Consider the following 21,756-nt stretch of genomic DNA (forward strand, 5'->3'; position numbering starts at 1 on the left):
TGGTTTTGGGGCGAGAGAAGAGTGGAGAGTGGCTGTGGGACCACTGAGCTTCTCCAGCTGACTGTGAAAAAAAAAAAAAAAAAATTGTGAGTCACTTCGCTGGAGGGGGGCTAGATGGAGTCCGGAGTTCTGAACCTCCCAGTACCTCTCTCCGGGTTTGCCGCACCATGCGGTACCTTTTCCAGTCCCCCAGGCATCCCCAGTCACAGAAGGCCCCCTTCCTTCCCCCCCCAATGCTGTTGAACGTGCCCACGGTGAGGTCCACCATGCTGTGGGCACTCAGAGACCGCAGCTGTCCAGCGTCCCCCCCCTGTAGAATCCACCAGGGCTTCAGCCTCCTGCACCGCCCCAGCATCCAGCCTCGTCCTGCCTCACCCTCCTCCGGTCTCATACTTGGTGCCGGCACGCAGCCCCCCGGTCCACCGGGTGGTCTGCGCACCCCAGCTCCACAGGGCTCGCAGATTTGGGGGCATTTTCCCGGGCCACCACCAAACCCGAGTAACAGGGCCGGCTCCATGCCAGTCGGTTCGCCGCCCAGGGGAGTCTAGTTGTGGGACCCGCTGTTCCGGGGGGCCGAGGAGCCCTGGTCTGGGTTTCTATAGTGTGCGTGGGGTGCCCTCCCCATCGCTTTTCATGCGCGGGGTATCCATCCGCCATTTTGGCTCCATGAGGGAGGACAACACTCACCGGATGGGTCCCCTCCTCCAGTCTCTGAAGCTCGGACTCTTGGGCCGGGATCACCCCCCCGGCCGTGTGGGGGGGGAGCGGGGCCGGATCCGACCCCCTGCATGCCTCTTGTGTATTGCGGTTCCCGCTCATGCGGCTTGTGACAGGCTTTATGCGCTCCGTTAGCGGTGCTCGCCGGGTTTGTGCCGCAGCTCCCCGCTCTCTGGCTCCTCACCATCCGACTACCTGTCATTTCCTCGGATGGTTGGAGCAATTTCGGGTCTAATTGTGGTATTTTTAAGCTGTTTGATGCTGTTAGTAGCCGGAGCCAGCAAGGGTGGCTGCCGCTCGGCTCGGCGGCTCGGCGGCCCGGCTCCGCCCCCTTTTTTTTATTTTTAATCTGTGTTTCAAAGGCTGCAGTAGAGGAGTTAAACATGGCACTGGAAAAGGTGAGCCGTGTATATATATATATATATATATATATATATATATATATGTATGTACAGCCACTACAAGGGGTTTTAACCCTGCAGTCTAACCATTGTTTTGCATTGCAGGGTTATGTTGCAGGGTAAATGTTTTACATTTAACACCGGGTTGAAATGATAGGGCTGCTGCACCAACACCAATTCATTGAGATGAAGTGGTATTGGGTGACTATAATGTTCCTTTAAGGCCAGAGTACCTGAACTTAAAGGGATTTTCCAGGTAGTCTGTTTTGATTTGAAATTTGAAATTTATTTTGAATTCTCACATTAGTGAATAACCTTGTTAGTGTTGAGACATTTTATATATTTTATAAATCATTAATAATAAGCAGAGCCCATGTTAAACCAATGCATTTCTCTTTCTATTTTTACTGATCTCCCTTTTCTATCTGCAGATCGGAAGTTCACATTTCATCGGTTTCTGTGCAGTTTGGGCTCCTGCTAGAAGCGTATTGCAGGGGCAGTATCGCACACATGAAAGTGCTATCTCGGCAGGTAAGACGGATGTGGCATCATGGGTAGTCGTGGGAACAGGTATGATCATAGCTGGCTCCAAAAAGCATTAGAACTTTTCTCTTCTGCTAAACAAGGTTTGGACCAGAGTTTGGGGACTACATGGGGATACCCCAAGTTTAATACAGAATCCTATAAAACCTTTCTTGTGTATTTAATTTCTCCTTCACATGAGGTAGTAACAGAATCCGGATCACTCCCTGGTTTCTCTAGCTTTTATAAGCAACCATGAACATAAAGAAAACTTTAATCTAAGTAGTCTTTTTATTTATACACATTTTCTCAGTGCAAATTAGTGCTCAGTGCTTGTGACTGATGAGTGTTACAGCTACATAAAAGCTAGGGGGAAGTATTTTATGGATACGTGGTATAAAGGTTATGAAATAAATAGGCTGCCAGAAATATTGCTAGGTTTTCCATAATTCCATATTGTATTTGATTTTTCTTTATTCCAAGATCTAGAATAACTTCTTTATTTTTAATTGCATTTCTTTAAAGCAATCTGTCACTTTATGGGGTCATTGCATAATTTGCATAAAAAAGAAAAAAAACAATGGTGACCCCACCGTATGGGGAGAGGAGACCCAGGGGAGCAGCATGGGTTAGTTATACTAGCCTGATGCTGTCCTCTGCATGCTCCACTAGTCTACATTATTTCATTGTGGTTAAAAGTGTAGGTTAGAACTCACCGATGTTGGGGTACTCTGTAAAAAGTGGGGGGCTTAAATGCAATATGGCTATATTGTGTGACTAATTCACCATATCGTGAATTTAAGATAGATGTTTGTAAATAACCTTGATAGATTCTTGGAAAAAAGCTTAAAAATGCTCTGTGTATGTGTGCTGAGCCAAGCATTTGAGTTGGCATTGAAGACCAAGTTTAACATCTATGCAGCCTAAACCCAACATTCAGGTTGTTGAAAAGGTTAGAATGGGTTGAAAGAATACACATGACTCCTTGTCATCGCCTGCTTTATATGTCTATCCAACATCCCAACTCTTTACACCACTAATGGCAACATTTGGCTCCCTAAATGTTTGTGAATTTTGTATCCTATGAGGCTGGCTGGGCTTCATGGGTAATAAAGTTCGCAAATGTCTAGGGAGCCAAGGATAGTCATCACTTACTGTACTTACTGTACATCTTTCAGATAAACAAGAAGGTCAGGCAAATGTCCTACATTGGAATCACACTATGGCTTTCTAAACATTGGCTACCAGCTCAGCATATAAAATCACTGCTCGCAATTCTATTTACTGTTGTGGAATGTTACTGCCACACAGACACTGCAATTCTGCTGTCTGACACTTTCTGACGGTGTTCTCCTGACATGTCTCTAGAAGTGGTCACCTTAGCAGTACACTGCATGACTTTTGTAACCGGGTATCTTCTCCCTTTTCAGGTAGAGGCATTGAACAAGCTTCGCACTCTGAACAGTTTGATCAAGCTGAACGCCATGAAGCAAAGTAAGGTGAAGAACAAGGAAACCATGCACGCCTGTCTAAAGCAGAATGCGTACAAGGAGGCGCTCACAGACATCCAGTCCCCTCTTAACCCCAGCGTTACACTGTCTGAACTTGTGTGAGTGCCTCTCCCGTTGTCATACGGGCATTTTACACTTTATCATATCTGGGGATAATCCTGTAGTATGTGGCTGACCCATAAGTCCTCAAACTTACACAGTTGTACTAAATCTTTTTAGTAGCATGGTTGAACTTAGTACCCTGGTTCCTGGCCTCCAGAGAGTGTTAGAATTACTTTGTTTGCTCATTACGCAAATTTTGTGTGAGATTCTTTCTGTAAGATCTTCTTCACAATACTGCTTTCATCTTTTTATTCATTTCACACTAACTGGGGAGAATGCTAAGTTTTGTACGTTTTGTTTTTCAGTATTAAGGTTGTAATTTCCTTGGAACAAAAAAAAATCATCTTATGTCTTCTGTGACTGTCTTCTTCCTCTGGCCCATTATTGGATTACTTTATTAAAAACTGTAGTGTTGTCCTTCTTGCTATTAAACACAGAGGTGTATTGCTGCTATATATCTTGAATTCCTGTTATAGAAAATGAGTTGCTTAGCTGTTTTCTGTGACTCCTTTGCCGTTTGCTGTAGTGGTTGAGAGTGTCCTTCAACGTCCTTAACATAGAACAGTGGTTCTATGAAAATGCTATTTACAAGTAATGGTAAATGTTGGAAGCTGTGAGCAGGCTGATGGGTGTACGTTGACTCCCTTGACTACACATGAGAACCCCAGCTGTAGACTTAATTTTGCTTAATCACATGGATTTGGTTTAGACACAGCTGTTTGCTTAGTTTAATGAGCTTGCACTCTGGCTTTACTAAAGTGAAAATAACTGGGAATTCAAAATACATTTCAAATTTAAGGACAAAATAGTTCAACTGCAGAAAAGGAGTTCTGCAAATTCTTCTCTTTTGGCCTACGTTTTGAGATTCACTTTGAAATTCCCAGCCATTCTCACCTTGGAAGAGTAAAAGACTTCCGGGGTTATTTACTAATCAGTTACATTTGTTCAGTAACCGTTCTGACTTCTGACGACTCACTGTTATTTGCTCTCTTTCTTCCACAGAATAGATAAGTGTAAATACATGGATTCCAAAATGAAGCCGCTCTGGATCGTATACAACAACAGAGGCTTCGGAGGGGAGTCGATGGGAATCATCTTCAAGAATGGAGACGGTGAGCAGTCAATGTGAAGACATCACTGTTGGTGATGGGTTAGAACATGATACATCCGCTTGAATGATTAATGTAGCTGAATCATTGGGAAGAATTACTTGTCTTGTAAATTTTGCACTGTGTTCTGTACCCTGTTTAATACAGTTATAGTGGGGTTTTCTAATAAGGTAAGAGGTCAAGGGGGGCTCTGTTAAATATTTAGCAAATTACGTGTTGAATAACTTATTGCTTTCCTCCCCTACTGCTGTTCACAGATCTGAGGCAGGATATGCTCGCACTTCAGTTACTGCGTCTCATGGACATGCTCTGGAAGGAATCTGGACTCGACCTTCGGTAAGGAAGTTTCTTTGACCATAGACTGTTTAACAGCGTCTCATGTTCTTTGGGCCTTACAAACTCTTTAAATTGAGCAGGAACTTAATTCACAGAATTATCACTACCCTAATAACCAAACACTGATTCCAAATCATCTAAATGTGTTTGTATGTTTACAAACATGGTTAGTAAGGACTTGCTAGCAGCATAGGCTGGTAAACCGTTTTAGGTCTCCCAGCAGTGAATGTATCTAGAGGGCATGGTAGTTCATTACAATTCTATTGGCAAGCTTTTATTGATATATCCTAGGGTTTTCAATGACTATAATCATAAGCTGATTTCTGTATAAACTCATCCTATGGATTATGTGCAAATACTGAATTCAACTTTGATACTCTTAAATTGTTTGTAAGTCAGTCTGAATCCAAAAGGCACATCCATCCCAATTCTTCTGGAACTTTCCTCACATTTTCTCACTTTTTCAGAAGTGATTGTTTCACTGTGCCTTTTCCTAGCACAGATCTAAACGGGTAATTGCACCGTGTCTTTTCCTAGCACAGATCAAGACAGGTAACGCTGTCAGAGTAGTAAGTGTTGATAGACGTGTTGTTGCACCCTCAACCCCCACAGCTTTGTGAGTTGATTCTAGAGATTTTGCATTGACATTTCCCTCCCCACGCTCCATTATACAAGCTGTCCTCCATGTGACTCCTGTCAAAGTCCTGTCTAACAAGGATGTTTTTATACACCACTCCTGTTGATTCTCTCGGGACCTCAGCTGTCATTGCACAGCCCCTGGAAGGGAAGTTACATGGACTTGTGCCTGTGAACACTGCCAAGCGGCCAGGACAAACTCCTATGGAGGAATGCCAGTTGACCCCATTTCAACACTTCACATCAAATTGTCACTATCGCAGAGTTGTCGTTCTCACACGGAGTGCACGGTCACCTTTTGTTAGAATGCATTGCTGAGGGTGATCACATACTGAGACACTTAATACACACGCATGATTGCGCCTTGTTTAGAAAAAGAACACCCATGTACCAATCTTGTTTCTTGATAGCTACAGTAACATGTTTTCAGTGTAGTTTGACGTGCACCGTATACAAGCAGGGGATGCACAAGACTGAGAGTAAGATATATAGACGTTTTAGTACCGGAAAATCGTATCCGGCCAATGGGAGATGAAATATTTGCTGCTAATCTTCGACTGGCTGCATTGTATTCTGAATTAAAATGGATGGATTGATTTATGGATGGGACAGCCTACCTTCGGAAATACTAAAAATACTAAGAATTAATACAATAGATGAGTCTACGGATGTTTTGAATAAACAAACTGCTGTACAGATCTGAAAACAAATATATAACGGCCATGCTTTCACAAAAGATAATTAAAACGTAACTTTTATTGGTAGAAAATCAGCTCTGTGTGTGAATATATATCTTTTCGTTCACTCTCTTTGATACATTCTTTCAAACCTTAACATATTAACATATGCAGGTGTAGTTAGAACAGCAGGTTTTCTATTCGATAGGTACCCTTGAAGGCACAGATACACGTATCTATAGGGTCATTTGAACCTGTTATTACTGTCTCGAGCCCTGCATATGTTAGAATTAATCGGCAGGAATTACATTGAAATAGAAAAGTAGATCATTATTTATATATTATTTTCTGCTTTATCTTGCAAACCAGTCTCTAAATGCTAAAGAGCACTAACCAGACTTTCCAACACTTCCTATAATGTTAGGCAATGTTTGGAGTCAGTAGACAGATCGGATAATATCTATTATTTTTGTCTAGCTCCATCCATCTGTACAGGCACATCACAGTGCATACTCTTTAATGTACATTGGACTATTAACATTCTGTCTTGTAGTATCACACATGCTTCGATGCTCATCAAGTTGCAACAGCTACTATTTATTGCAACATTTGATAACCACCTTTTTTTTTTTACACTTTTTAGTGATTTGTCCAATTTTACTCTACAGTTATAGTGCGTTCTGTCTAGAGCTAGACATTTATACTCTCTCTGTGAATCTGTCTACAGTGACATTCTAACCAATGTCAATCAGTTTAATACTGTTTTTTAATCTCACATATTATCTCTCCTCATTCCCTCTATGTACATCGAGGTTTACTGAGAGTAATCCTTTTTATATTTATCACTACTGATTTTCTACCATTAAAAAAGTTACGTTTTAATTATCTTATCTAGGACCTTGTTTCTCTCCTCCTTTTCTTCAATTTCCAAATCAGGGTTAACCCCTTCACTGCCCTACTGATTTACTTTATATCAGGCTTCCGCTCTCTTAATTTTCTACTCCTACAGGGTTAACCCCTTCACTGCCCTACTGATTTGCTTCATATCAGGCTTCCACTCTCTTAATTTCTACTCCTACAGGGTTAACCCCTTCACTGCCCTACTGATTTACTTTATATCAGGCTTCCACTCTCTTAATTTCTACTCCTACAGGGTTAACCCCTTCACTGCCCTACTGATTTACTTTATATCAGGCTTCCACTCTCTTAATTTTCTACTCCTACAGGGTTAACCCCTTCACTGCCCTACTGATTTACTTTATATCAGGCTTCCACTCTGTTAATTTTCTACTCCTACAGGGTTAACCCCTTCACAGCCCTACTGATTTACTTTATATCAGGCTTCCACTCTGTTAATTTTCTACTCCTACAGGGTTAACCCCTTCACTGCCCTACTGATTTACTTTATATCAGGCTTCCACTCTGTTAATTTTCTACTCCTACAGGGTTAACCCCTTCACAGCCCTACTGATTTACTTTATATCAGGCTTCCACTCTGTTAATTTTCTACTCCTACAGGGTTAACCCCTTCACTGCCCTACTGATTTACTTTATATCAGGCTTCCACTCTCTTAATTTTCTACTCCTACAGGGTTAACCCCTTCACTGCCCTACTGATTTACTTTATATCAGGCTTCCACTCTCTTAATTTTCTACTCCTACAGGGTTAACCCCTTCACTGCCCTACTGATTTACTTTATATCAGGCTTCCACTCTCTTAATTTTCTACTCCTACAGGGTTAACCCCTTCACTGCCCTACTGATTTACTTTATATCAGGCTTCCACTCTGTTAATTTTCTACTCCTACAGGGTTAACCCCTTCACTGCCCTACTGATTTACTTTATATCAGGCTTCCACTCTGTTAATTTTCTACTCCTACAGGGTTAACCCCTTCACTGCCCTACTGATTTACTTTATATCAGGCTTCCACTCTGTTAATTTTTTACTCCTACAGGGTTAACCCCTTCACAGCCCTACTGATTTACTTTATATCAGGCTTCCGCTCTCTTAATTTTCTACTCCTACATGCATATTTAGACGGACAGATAGTTTGAAAATATTCATGGTTTCAGAGTGACATCCAGTATGGGGATATGAAATCTCACCTTCCAAAATATATTTCCTGGCTTAGCTGTGCTAATTGTATTTAACCTGCAATGAATCAGTGTTTTTTTTTTTTTTTTTTATGTAAAGGATCTTTTGGCTTGTTCTTTGTGCGATATTATTCTAAAGAAATTATACAGCCCCCTCTGCTGGCACTCAAATGAATGACTGCTCTTTGAAAAGAAAACAATTCTGAAACAATAGTATAGCATGAAGTGGGTTGGTAAACATTCTTGATATGGGTTTATAAAGGTACAGTCTGTAAACCAGTTGGGCTGATCAGAAAATCCCAAACCTGCACTTGCGGGCTGTTCTATGGTCTGTTAAAAAAAAAAAATGTTACTTGACACTTTTTTTTCTTGTGTGTGTGTGTCTTTATATATTAAATTATGGGGCACATACAACTAAGGGTTTGGATAGTCCTTGGTTCTTTATTTATTGCAAACAAATACATTTTACCCCAACTTCAGCCCCCTTAAAGATTTGGGACTGGTATGGTGGCATGCAATGACAGCAACTTGGTTTGTTATTTGCACACAAGACATGGGAATAGAAATTAGTTGTTTTTTTTTCCCCCCTTTTTATTTGATGTACTTTTTTACAGTACTTTGCTCTTAAGATTAATTAAGCCTTTCCAACATTGTTAGACTACTTTGGAAGGCAATGCACAGATTATCCTTGAAAACATATCATTTTTACCTGTTCATTGTTCTTTTAAAGCGGCACTGTCATGTCCGAATCTAGTGTTTTTGTTTTTTTTAACCCCCCTCCCGACTCGACTAAATATAATTGCCCCTCTAGTCACCCCCAAATGCAGCTAAGCCTCCCATATTACCTATTGTTGCATCTTTATTTTGTGCCTGGATCGTGGTCCTGGGCGCTGCCATCATTGTGTGGGTAGATGAAGGCCCTGTGGGACACGTCATCTTCCCACACTAGATAGCGCTGTGACGTTCCAGCACATGCAAACAGGAATTTAATGTATTCATTCACTCGCGGTACAAGAGGGGGGGCTCTTAATTAACACTATGCCCCCATCACACCCTTTGTTTTGCCACAGTGAGCAGCCATTGGCTGCTCACTGTTTAGTAGACATGCCCCTACTCAATATATAGCGAGTAGGGGAAGAAGGGAAATGTTAATCTCCTTAATTACTAATACTAAGTAATCTTTTCTTGGTATTAGTAAATTTGGTTGAAAGACTAATTTAGGTCTTTCAGTCTTTTAGTAGATAGCTCCCTAATTCCCACGGTATCAGGGAGCTATCTACCTGCGGCACAAATCGGATCGGAGTTTCATTCACTTGAATGAAATTCCAATCCAAACAAAGGTTCCGAATTTCATTCTAACACGAATGGACGATCTGTTCTCCTTCTGTTAGACAGAATGCCGGCGAAACTACTGAATTACGTCCTAAGTGACAGGACGTTAAGGAATACTGACAGGAAGCATCACGAGAACACGAAGGAAAGGTGAGTATTGTGGGAACATTTCTCTGACCACCGGAAATGAAGCACAATTTGCTCCTCCGCTGGTCGTAGCTGGTCAGGCGTTGGAAACCTCCATAGAACAAAGTAGTCCCTTCTTTGTCTTATGTTTTTAAAAAAAACTAGAGCAGACGGGAAGAAATGAAGAACAGATCCTGAGAGAGAGAGAGAGAAGAGGAAGCGTTTGGGGAAAGGTAAGTTCAGCATGACAGTGCTGCTTTAAGTACATGACATAGAGAGAGAATATTTTTTGTTTATGTAAAATGTAAACCCTGCTCGTTGTGAATATTGAAAATGGGTTTTCTACACTATGGAGCACCAAATCCAATCCATCATAGGTTTAATAAATAATAAAGCATGTAACATGTTGTATTTTGCAGGATAGTGCCTTATGGTTGCCTGGCAACAGGAGATCGATGTGGGATGATCGAGGTTGTATCTGCAGCAGAGACCATTGCAGATATTCAGCTGGACTGCAGCAACCTGGCTGCTGCAGCTGCCTTCAACAAAGACGCTCTGCTGAACTGGATCAAGGAAAACAATGCGGGGTAATGTCACAAACTGAAACTCACTACACTCATAGTGACATTCCTTACACCTCAAATGTCTGTGCTTTCGACTGATGCACCACTCCGTTCCATTCCGTGCACACTTACCGCTCTCATCCCACGCACAGTTCCATTTCTTGAACGTTTACCTCTCACACTACACACACACAGACACACACACAGTTGCATTTTCTGCATGCTTACTGCTCACGCTCCATGGCGGGTTCCATTACTTGCACGTTTCATACTCACACTTAAAACAAACTTCAATTTCCTGCACGCTCACTCCTCATCTCCACTCATACTCTATTTCCTGTTCTTCCAGTTTCTATTTGGTGTGAGATGCTTGTTTGTAACTGGGCAATGGTGGTGATAATGACAGAATTATTAGAACAATCATCACCGGTATTATTTTACCTGTTTCAGAGATGATCTTGAACGAGCTATTGAAGAGTTCACCTTGTCCTGCGCTGGCTACTGTGTAGCTACTTATGTACTTGGGATCGGAGACAGACACAATGACAATATCATGGTCAGGAAAACAGGACAGGTGAGAGATATTCTATCCACTCCAACATTGTAAAGCCTGCCTATAAAGAAAGACTTTCATTTATGATCTTTGTGTTGCTACTCATAGAATTAATAATGTAACCATTACAAAGATCCTTGCTATTATGTCACTGTCCATATACCATACTGTTTAAATAGTATTGATTGTTATAAACATTGACAAAAATGTACAATTGTTATTTTTATTATTTTTATTTAAAACAATAAAAAACATTTGAAAAGAAAGACTTGGTTTAACCCGTTACTACGGACGTACTAGGTACGTTCCAACAAAAAAGGAGGATCCTTAACCTTTTAAGGACCAAACTTCTGGAATAAAAGGGAATCATGACATGTCTCACATGTCATGTGTCCTTAAGGGGTTAATGACTGCGGATGTACCTAGTACGTCCGCGGCAAATATGAGTGCTGGTAGCGATCATGATCGCTTCCAGCCACTCTAAGGGTACTGCAGCAATGCTTTGATGTCGGGGCATCCTGCAATACCTCTCCTGACTGCCGGGCCGTAGATACAGTGTCTGCTGCTAGTGATGTATCTGTGGCTGCTAGGCCGCCTGCCAGAAGGAGACGTGCTGCTCCAGCTGGCAGTGCTGCTGAGGAGTGGGTAGCGCTTCATTGTCAGAGGCCAGATATTCCACCCTTCACTACTAATCCTGGCATCAATCTCTATGTCACAGGATTTAGCCCCCAAGAGTTTATGGAGGTGTTTCTGGGTGATGATGTATTGGGGAACATTGTCGCCCAAACTAATTTATATGCCCATCAGTTCCGTGCTGCAAAGCCTGAATCTTTTTTTGGCAAAGCAACAATGGGCCCCCATCGATGTGCCAGAATTAAAAAAATTCTTCGGAATTGACTATACTGGTGGGCATCATAAAGAAGCCCTCCATCCGCTCCTACTGGAGCAGTAGCCCCATCTGCTCTACCCCCATTTACTCCCAGCGTATCTCGAGGAAGAGGTATGAAATAATTCTACATTTCATGCACTTCAGCGACAACAGCCTGTGCCCCCTAGGGAGCATCCCCAGTTTGACAGGCTGTATAAAATCTGCCCCCTGATTACCCACTTCGCTGCCAGGTTTGCAGAGGCTTATACACCTGGAAGGAATATATGTGTGGATGAATCCCTGATGAAGTATAAGGGAAGGCTGGGATTCAAGCAGTATATTCCTTCCAAGCACTCCAGGTATGGTGTAAAGGTGTATAAGCTTTGTGAGAGCGAGACTGGGTATACTCAGGCCTTCCGGGTGTACGAGGGAAAGGATAGCCACCTTGACCCTCCAGGTTTCCCAGAACATATGGGAACCAGTGGCAAGATTGTCTGGGCCCTGATGTTCCTCCTGATGAACAAAGGCTACCACTTGTATACAGACAATTTTTATACAAGTGTCCCTTTGTTCAAGCTACTGTATTGTTTTGATTCAGTAGCTTGCGGTACAATCAGAAAGAACTGCACAGGTTTCCCAGGACAACTTGCACGCATCCGACTACGAAGGGGGGATACCTCAGCAATGCGCCAACAGGAGCTGTTGGCAGTTAAGTACAGAGATAAGAAGGATATGTACCTTCTTACCACCATCCACACTGAGGGGACTGTGGCTGTCTCTGTACGTGGCAGAGCTGAGAGCACAAGGAAGCCAGTGTGCATCAAGGCCTATAACCGGCATATGGGCATATTGATCTGGCAGACCAGCTGCTGCAGCCCTACCTAATGATATGTAAGACAAGTTCCTGGTACAAAAAGGTTGCAATTTACTTAATGCAGATTGCAACCCACAACGCTTTTTTGTTGTTCAAAAAAGCAAACCCCGGAATGCAACTGGCTTTTTTACAGTTTCAGCTCCAGATCATTTTGTGGATTTTGTACCAAGAGGCACCTGCTACCAGTGCGGTGATGGGAGAGAGCAGAGTTTGGGCTACCCACTTTATTTTTAAAATCCCCTTCTACTGCGGCAAAACACAATCCTCAAAATAGATGCAGAGTTTGTTTCAAGAGGGGGCAGAGACAATATTCCATATATCACTGTCCTGATTGCCCTGGACAGTCTGGACTCTGCATTGGGGGCTGCTTCAAGCGATATCGCACACTGGGCCGCTTTTAAAAAACTTTTTACGTTTACCGTTCACTTTTTTGTTTGTTTCTTGTTTACATTTACTGTTCGTGAGTTTGTTTGTTTTTTACATTTACTGCGCCAGTTCAACCTATGCATGGGGGCATGAGGGTACTCAGGAGGCCTTGCAGAAAACAACCTGGAGTGTTGTCTTGCAATAACCAACAACAGGCTCCCCTAAATCACACACTAATGTGTGTGTAAAAATGAAAATTGAAAAATGACCACCACATTACCCCAAGTTTAATACTTTAGGTTGTCTTCTTTTTAAAGTATATACATGTGAAGGGTTATTCAGGGATTCCTGACAGATATTAGTGTTACAATGTAACTTTCGTTAATTTTGAAAAAACAAAATTGGTTTGGAAATAGCAAAGGTATTTCTGAACTTAGGACAAAATTTAGAAACTATTTAGCACGAATGTCTCTTGGCGGTTGTAGATGTGAAACAGATTTTGGGGGTCAAATTTAGAAAAAGTGTGTTTTAAAAAAAAATAAAAAATCATATTTTATAAAACAATTTATAGTAAATTATATGATATGATCATAATTGTATCCTTAGAAAGACCATTTAGTGGCGAGAAAAACGGTATATATGTGTGGGTACAGTAAATGAGTAAGAGGAAAATGACAGCTAAACACAAACAGCGCAGAAATGTAAAAACAGCCCTGGCCCCAAACTGTAAGAACATTGAAAAACTGTCTGGTCACTAAGGGGTTAAGCCATGCTGTACAGGAACATGATAGTTCCCACTTCCCACATACTATGAATATTATTGTTTTTCTTGCGATGTATTATGTGGTTATATATATAATAGAGCATGACCCTTTCAGATAGTGTAATTTGATCACAGCACATGTCTTTATGGTGTGACTTTAGGCTATATACTGAACTGAATTAAGTTGGTAAATGTGCTTGAAAAAAATGTAATCTTAAACAAATAGGCTTTACATTGTATTAATGGATGTATACGTGTTGGTTTGTATCCTCAGCTCAAATAACAAACATTCTATAAAGACTTTATACAGTAATTCATACCCAGTCCTTTTTAACAGCATACCTTTCTCCGTTGGGTAAAGATGTTCATAGCTTCAAAAAGCAATATCATTATTTTAGATATTACTGGTAATTTATACATACAGGCCCATTTACTAAAGTAAGGCTTTTTGAGAATTCTAAGTGAATTAAAATGTTTAGACCAAAATAGTTGATCTAGAACTGAAAGCATAACTGACCTGGTGAATAATAATTCACAATTATTTGTCTTTAATTTGAAATTCTGAAATGAGTGAATAACCCTGACCATATTTGTTCATACCTGCATAACAGTAATGTTCTAGGCTAACACCATTTTGTCTTTCCCTTCCAGCTTTTCCACATTGACTTTGGACACATTCTGGGGAACTTCAAGTCCAAATTTAAAATTAAGAGGGAGCGAGGTCCTTTCATTTTGACTTATGACTTCATCCATGTTATCCAACAGGGGAAAACCGGAAACACAGAGAAATTTGGCAGGTGGGTTCTCTACTACCAAAACTCACATGGTTTCAGGCAGGGATAGAATTAATGGCCACCCCTAATCACAACACTATGGAAAAAAAATCTAATAAAGATTGTAAAAAAAAATAAGAATTAGTGGCCACCACTTTTTTTTCAATAGCCTTGCTTATCATTACGAGACCATTACAACTGTTCTTGATGTATCTGTTACCCTTCCTCTGTGAGGTTTCTGAAGATATCTTCAAATCTTTAAATTGTCTTAAATTGTCTTTCTCTCCATAACATAATTAATTAGCACATTTTTTTTTTTTATTTTTTTTTAAATCACGTTTGTGTTTGATATGGTGGGACAGTATGCTTGCTGTTCTCTTTCTGATGTTTGTGTCTTTGGCTATAAAGGTTCCGACAGTATTGTGAGGATGCATATCTGATACTTCGCAGGAATGGGAATCTCATTATCACTCTCTTTGCACTGATGCTGACAGCTGGACTCCCGGAACTGAGTTCAGTTAAGGACATCCAGTATGTCAAGGTAATGTGCCAGTAAGCTATTTTCTACTCATTGTGCAGTTTGCTACTCCCGTCATCCTATATCATACAACACCAGATCAGTCTTGGTGGTAGATTCTCTTGGAGAAAAAATGGGACACACTATTCTTACTACTCTCGACCAAAGCAATTGGACATGCAATATCAAAATTATTTTTTGCAAAAGCAAAAAAAAAAAAAGTATTGTGTTATTCTAAAGAAATCATTGGGCATAGTATTGGATCCCTATTTAGAAGGCATGAGGCAGGCTCTGCTAGCGTTTCTTGAAGGAACGTCGTGCTTTCCTTCCAGTGCAATGTAATGCGTGGCAATGATGCATCAGCTATTTTTTAAGTTAATTATAAACGGTATTAATTATATTTTTCAGTAGAAAAAAAACACCCACCAAATGTATTGCTCAAACTACTAATATAGCACTATTGTACAATCGATATTGTGTAAGATGGTGAATTTCCAAAATCCTTAAGAACTGCTATCTGTCTGCTAAGCTGTGTGCGTACTCCTATGGGAGCGCAATAGAATAGTATCAAATAATCTTCACCAGATGGTCCTTGAGTACTGATTGGGTGAACGCTGGTGTTAAAGTTTTACACTCTGGTTGATGCACTTCCTCTGTTGTGACAAATTATATTAGGAAATGCCCTGAAAATACCACAATGTTAATTGGGAGGCAAAGTGTCAACTTGAAGAAAGTGTTTCAAAGTATTCAATATATTTGTATATTACTTGCTTAAAATAGTAAAAGCTCAAATATGACCTATATTCTGTAAATCATTGGTCAATCTGGAAGCTTTCTTTTTAATTTTCGATGTATGAAAGCATTCTTTCTTTGTCCCCTTCAGGATTCTCTCGCTCTCGGTAAGACTGATGATGAAGCACTTAAACAATTCAGACAGAAGTTTGACGAGGCTTTGAAAGAGAGCTGGACAACCAAAGTTAACTGGATGGCACACACTGTGAGAAAGGATTACAACAAGTCCTAAGGTCATCCTTCAGCCCTAGGTGTTATCACAAATTACTGGCACTTTGATAGCAGATCAGACACTTGATGACTTGACAGAACACATGCCACCATAAATACGGAGTCTGCAAGTGTGGGGACAGCTATAGCTGGGTCCCCTGTGTGAGCTACTTCACTGATGTTCAAGAGCAAGGAAACCTGTAAGAGAAGGCCCAGGCACAACAGATTTTGCACAATACAAGGACACTGCTGCCATCCATAGACTCAAACTTTCTGTGATGGCTTTACATTCGTCCTAGCGCACAGAGACGAGAAAAAGGGATGTGTCAGTGGCCAGGCTACAACTGAGAACTGAAAACCGGGAAAAAATAAAAACTCTCATTGCCCTTGGAAATGCTTTGGTTTTGCACACGTTCTCGAATATCTCACCTGAGCCTTTCATTTAATGGGTTTTTTTTTGTGTGTGTGTGTGTGTGAATGGAGCCATACTGAATTACTCAGAGCTTCCAAGTAATGAGAGTTATGTGTCTTAACTAGAATATACTCCCCAAGTTCCCAAAGTAATATTTGCCACTGCCACTAAAATAAATAGACTTAATTCTTGATATTATGGAAGTCTGGAGTGTAAGAATTGTGAGATGCTCCTCTGCACACTCCTAGGTTATCTTTATAGTTAACCAAGTCTTCCACGTAGGGATTATGGCACGATAAACCTCTTACAGAAAGAGAGGCCACGTTAACCAAGCAGTATGATGCATTGCTGTAATTGCTTACTTCTTGTAGGCAGGCCTGGACCTTGTCGCTCATCTCAGCTGCCTTAAGAAGAAGTTAAATTCAATTTACTTTATGGGAATTTTGGGAAGAATTAAATAATCCACGAACGTTCGTGATCATGTGCAATGTAGCCGTGGAGTTCCTGTTGAGCTGCCAATCAGTGGATGTGTACAACTGTCGATTTCATTTGTGACCAATTTCAAAAAAAGATCTACAGGATACGTGGAAGAAAATATGATAGAAATAAAGAAAGTTCTATTTATTCCCCAACTCCCTTTTTTTAAACAAAAAAATTAAAAAAAAAAAAAAAAATTACATATGAACGTGAGAAGAATATTTTTATCATGATTTGCCAGTCTCACCACATTTTTTTTGTATTTATTAAGACTTTGGAATGTGAGTGTTTTCTGGGACATTTTCTTTGAAAGACCTTTCTTGCTGTTTAAATATGATGGAACTTGCAGCAGAGGCTGAAAGACTGTTCTCTACCTGTATCTTACAGGTATTGCATTTTAACTACTGGTTCGTCTTCTGATGCACACTTTATGTCTTACACTGGATTTCTACAAATCTGTACAAAGCACAGAGGACTAAACGACTCCTCTAATGAGAATGTAATAGAAATGATTTTACACTGTATAGAGACAAACGTCATTCCAAATTGGACTTAATAAACCTAAACAACATTCTTACTGTGTCTAAGCTATATTTTTTTTATTTATTTTTTTAATATAAGAGTGCATGGGGAAGTTGGGAAAGTGTGAACCAGCTTTTTTGTTGCTATAGTATTTCCTATCTGTTTACATAATAGTCTAAACTGGATCTGTACAGAAAAATATATAAAATACCATGTAGCCTTTTACAAGCTAGAAAGTAAAGATTTTGTTTTAATTAAAATCTATTTCTTTATTAAAAAGTTTTAAATCTTTTTTAGTATGTATACCAGATGAGAGGGCTCATTAGGCCTATCCTTTACTTCCTTTGAAGTTCACACTGTCCGCATAGTTAAGCCCACTCCTTTAAGAACTGCCATGATCTATCGCCCCAATGGTCATCCTAGGCTATTCATTGAACACTTTTCTTCCTGGCTACCCCACTTTCTATCCTCTGGCACTCCTTCCCTCATACTTTGGGACTTTAACATCCCAATCAACAACCTCAACTGTCCTGATGCCTCCTGTCTGCTCTCTGTAACCTCCTCCTTTGGCCTCACACAGTGGTCTACTTCAGCAACTCATACAGCAGGAATACTATTGACCTCATCTTCACCAATCTCTGTACCACCTCTATTTCATACTTTTAATGCTCTCCTTTACCCTATTTTTACCTCTCCTCTAACCACCCTGTCCGCCTCAAACTTTGCAACTCAATTTCTACAATCAGCGAAGAGATCTCTAACCTCTCTCCCTTCCCTTCCAATACATCACCCAACCCCACTCCCTATGCTGTAATATGCTCATTCGCACCTACTACAACGGAAGAGGTTTCTTCTCTGCTCCGGTCCTCCCGCCCCACCACCTATTCCCTCATATCTCATCCGCACTTTGTCTCCCTCTCTTGCTCTTCCTCTCACTAAAATGTTCAATCTCTCCCTTTCCTCTGGCACATTTCCTTCACCCTTCAAGCATGCAACCATAACGCCGATTCTGAAAAAGCCCAACCTTGACCCTAATTCCCTATCCTGCTACTGCCATTTGCCTCCAAGATCCTTGAGAGAGTTGTGTATGCGAGATTGACCGACTTTATTGAATCCAACTCTCTGCTTGACCCGCTTCAGTCTGGATTCCGCGCTCATCACTCTGTTGAAACAGCTGTGACCAAACTATCCAACAATTTAATCGCTGCTAAATCTCGGCCATTACTCTATCCTAATTCTCCTTGATCTTTCAACTGCCTTTGACACTGTTGATCCTCAAGAGCTTTTTCTCATTCTCCGTAATCTCGGTCTACGGGTTACTGCTCTCTTCGTGCTCCTCCTACCTCTCCCAGCGCTTTTTCAGTGTTTCTTTCTCTGCCTCGTCTCCCCAATCCCTCTGTGTTGGCGTTCCCCAAGGTTCTGTTCTTGGTCCCCTACTGTTCTCTATCTATACTGCCTCCCTTGGTAAACTCATCAGCTCCTTTGGCTTGCATTATCATTTATTTACAGATGACACACATCTGCCTGTCCTGTCCTGATCTCTCTCCACCCATCTTGACTCGTGTCTCTTACTGCCTCTCTGCGATTTCTATCAGGATGGACCAATTACTCAACCTTTCCAAAACAGAACTTCTGGTCTTTCCTCCCTCAAGTGTTGCCACTCCTATGTCTGTCTCCCTCCAAGTCAATGGCGCCTCCATCACCTCTACCTCGCAGGCTCGCTTCCTAGGTGTTCTCTTTGACTCCGACCTCTCCTTCAACCCTTACGTCCAGTCGATTGCCAAATCCTGCCGTTTTCATCTCAAAAACATAGCTCGCACCAGCCCCTATTAAACACCAGACGCAGCTAAGGTGCTGGTCCATGCCGTTCTTTCTCGCCTTGACTACTGCAATCCCCTTCTCAGTGGTCTTACGTGTTCCCAGATAACACCGTTGCAATGTATAATGAATGGAGGGACAAGGCTAATTTTTTTGTCCGCCCTTACCTCCCACGCCTTCCCCCTCTTTTAGTCCCTACATTGGCTTCCAGTTAGATATAGGGCTCAATTTAAGATTCTGGTGCTTGCTTACATAATACTGCTCCAATCTACCTCTCCTCCCTAATACACAAGTACATCCCGTCAAGGCCCCTGCGCTCTGCCGAAAACCTACGTCTATCCTCTGTCCGTACTCCCACCTCTGATGCTTACCTCCAAGACTTCTCCAGGGCTGCACCTTTTCTGTGGTACTCCCTTCCCTTCTCCAATAGACTTTCACCCAGTCTCCACTCCTTCAAAATATCTTTGAAATATCACTTCTTCAGTTAGTGGGTTTTCATCCCCCCCTCCTCCCATGACTTCTCTCCTGCTACTGTCAAAAATAACCCAAATTCCCAGTGAATAGTTTTCTAGCAACCTGTTTCATTACCCCTACTTATACCCTTTGTGTCACTATACCCCACTCCCTCTAGCATGTAAGCTCATTGAGCATGGCCCTCAACCTCTCTGTTCCTGTGAGTCAATTTGTCTGGTTACAATTACGTGTCTGTTAGTCCACCCATTGTACAGAGCTACGGAATTTGCTGTCGCTGTATAAATAATAAAATAATAATTAGGTTAATGCACCAACAGAGGCACATGTTAAAACATTATGGTCATAGTTTGAATGTCAACTCACTTGGAAATGAGGGACCAATTTATTGTTCATAATAATTTTTTTTTTTTTACGACATATAGTGGGCTTGTTTCTAAGTTTGTTGGTAAAAAAGGAGCCATTAGGCATTGGTAATAACAACAGCACATAGATTATTGTGGATAAAAAAAAAATATATCAATGCCTTCATCTTGCAGGAACTGCTGACACACTCCAGCCACATGATGTCTAGCATTGTCTTGCATTAGGAGGAACCCAGGGCCAACCACACCAGCATATTGTCTCACAAGGGGTCTGAGGATCTCATCTCGGTACCTAATGGCAGTCAGGCTACCTCTGGCGAGCACATGGAGGGCTGTGCGGCCCCCCAAAGAAATGCCACCCCACACCATTACTGACCCACTGCCAAACCGGTCATGCTGGAGGATGTTGCAGGCAGCAGAACGTTCTCCACGGCGTCTCCAGACTCTGTGACACCTGTGACATGTGCTCAGTGTGAACCTGCTTTCATCTGTGAAGAGCACAGGGTGCCAGTGGCAAATTTGTCAATCTTGGTGTTCTCTGGCAAATGCCAAACATCCTGCACGGTGTTGGGCTGTAAGCACAACCCCCACCTGTGAACGTCGGGCCCTCATACCACCCTCATGGAGTCTGTTTCTGACCGTTTGAGCAGACACATGCACATTTGTGGCCTGCTGGAGGCCATTTTGCAGGGCTCTGGCAGTGCTCCTCCTGTTCCTCCTTGCACAAAGGCGGAGGTAGCGGTCCTGCTGCTGGGTTGTTGCCCTCCTACGGCCTCCTCCACGTCTCCTGATGTACTGGCCTGTCTCCTGGTAGCGCCTCCATGCTCTGGACACTACGCTGACAGAAACAGCAAACCTACTTGCCACAACTCGCATTGATGTGCCATCCTGGATGAGCTGCACTTCCTGAGCCACTTGTGTGGGTTGTAGACACCGTCTCATGCTACCACTAGAGTGAAAGCACCGACAGCATTCAAAAGTGACCAAACCATCAGCCAGGAAGCATAGGAATTGAGAAGTGGTCTGTGGTCACCACCTGCAGAACCACTCCTTTATTGGGGGGTGTCTTGCTAATTGCCTATAATTTCCACCTGTTGTCTATCCCATTTGCACAACAGCATGTGAAATTGATTGTCACTCAGTGTTGCTTCCTAAGTGGACAGTTTGATTTCACAGAAGTGTGACTGACTTGGAGTTACATTGTGTTGTTGAAGTGTTCCCTTTAATTTTTTTGAGCAGTGTATTTAAAAATGTGTACACTTCACTACTGATCAGCTGAACAACATGCCCTTAAAGGACATCCTATTCTTTAAAAGTTAATTTCATTTAATGAAACAATGCGTCAGGAGTGGTATGGAGGGAGCGAGGCCATATCTACATTGGCTGTCTGATGCCAGCATGCAACGTTTGCACAGAACTTTGCTCTGGGCTTCCAAAGATTCTGCCAGAGCTAGATGTACACCTCTGGCAGCTAATGGGTTAATCTCTGCAGCATTTCAAAGCGAAATACTGTACCTACAGACTCCAGAAAACATGACAAATTCAATGAAGTGATCATGGTGCATGGAGTATCTCTTTAAGTGCCAACTCATGGTACAACTCACATGAATATTGAGACTAGGATGGTTAGATTAATTTACACTGTTTCTGTCATAACTCACAATTCACTTCCCAGTCATTGACCCCTACAGCCTGTAAGATATCACTTAATTAACATCACGGTCATTATCCCTACACACACTGTCATATGTTCCCCAGCTTACCTAACAGTCACTAACCCCAAGCATTTTTTGTTGCATACCTCCCTTTCATTAACACAAGGTCACACATTTAGACTGGAAGAAAGGA

At 41.7% G+C, this 21,756-nt stretch overlaps 1 protein-coding gene across 11 annotated transcripts in view; it reads left to right on the forward strand.

Annotated features, from left to right (window-relative positions):
* The window catches only part of PIK3CB (phosphatidylinositol-4,5-bisphosphate 3-kinase catalytic subunit beta), a 191,440-nt gene extending 174,134 nt beyond the window's left edge, over nt 1-17,306 (forward strand). For all 11 annotated transcript variants that reach the window (XM_063442326.1, XM_063442325.1, XM_063442329.1 and 8 more), the window contains 9 exons: nt 1,550-1,649; nt 3,071-3,249; nt 4,256-4,365; nt 4,620-4,698; nt 9,984-10,151; nt 10,578-10,701; nt 14,203-14,348; nt 14,733-14,865; nt 15,725-17,306. In XM_063442326.1, the coding sequence (XP_063298396.1) occupies nt 1,550-1,649; nt 3,071-3,249; nt 4,256-4,365; nt 4,620-4,698; nt 9,984-10,151; nt 10,578-10,701; nt 14,203-14,348; nt 14,733-14,865; nt 15,725-15,865 (1,180 nt within the window). In that variant the 3' untranslated portion in view covers nt 15,866-17,306. The remainder of the gene's footprint in view (nt 1-1,549; nt 1,650-3,070; nt 3,250-4,255; nt 4,366-4,619; nt 4,699-9,983; nt 10,152-10,577; nt 10,702-14,202; nt 14,349-14,732; nt 14,866-15,724) is intronic.
* Nucleotides 17,307-21,756: the final 4,450 nt, after the last annotated feature.

The sequence above is a fragment of the Pelobates fuscus genome, chromosome 2 (assembly GCF_036172605.1).
Source record: "Pelobates fuscus isolate aPelFus1 chromosome 2, aPelFus1.pri, whole genome shotgun sequence".
NCBI lineage: Eukaryota > Metazoa > Chordata > Amphibia > Anura > Pelobatidae > Pelobates > Pelobates fuscus.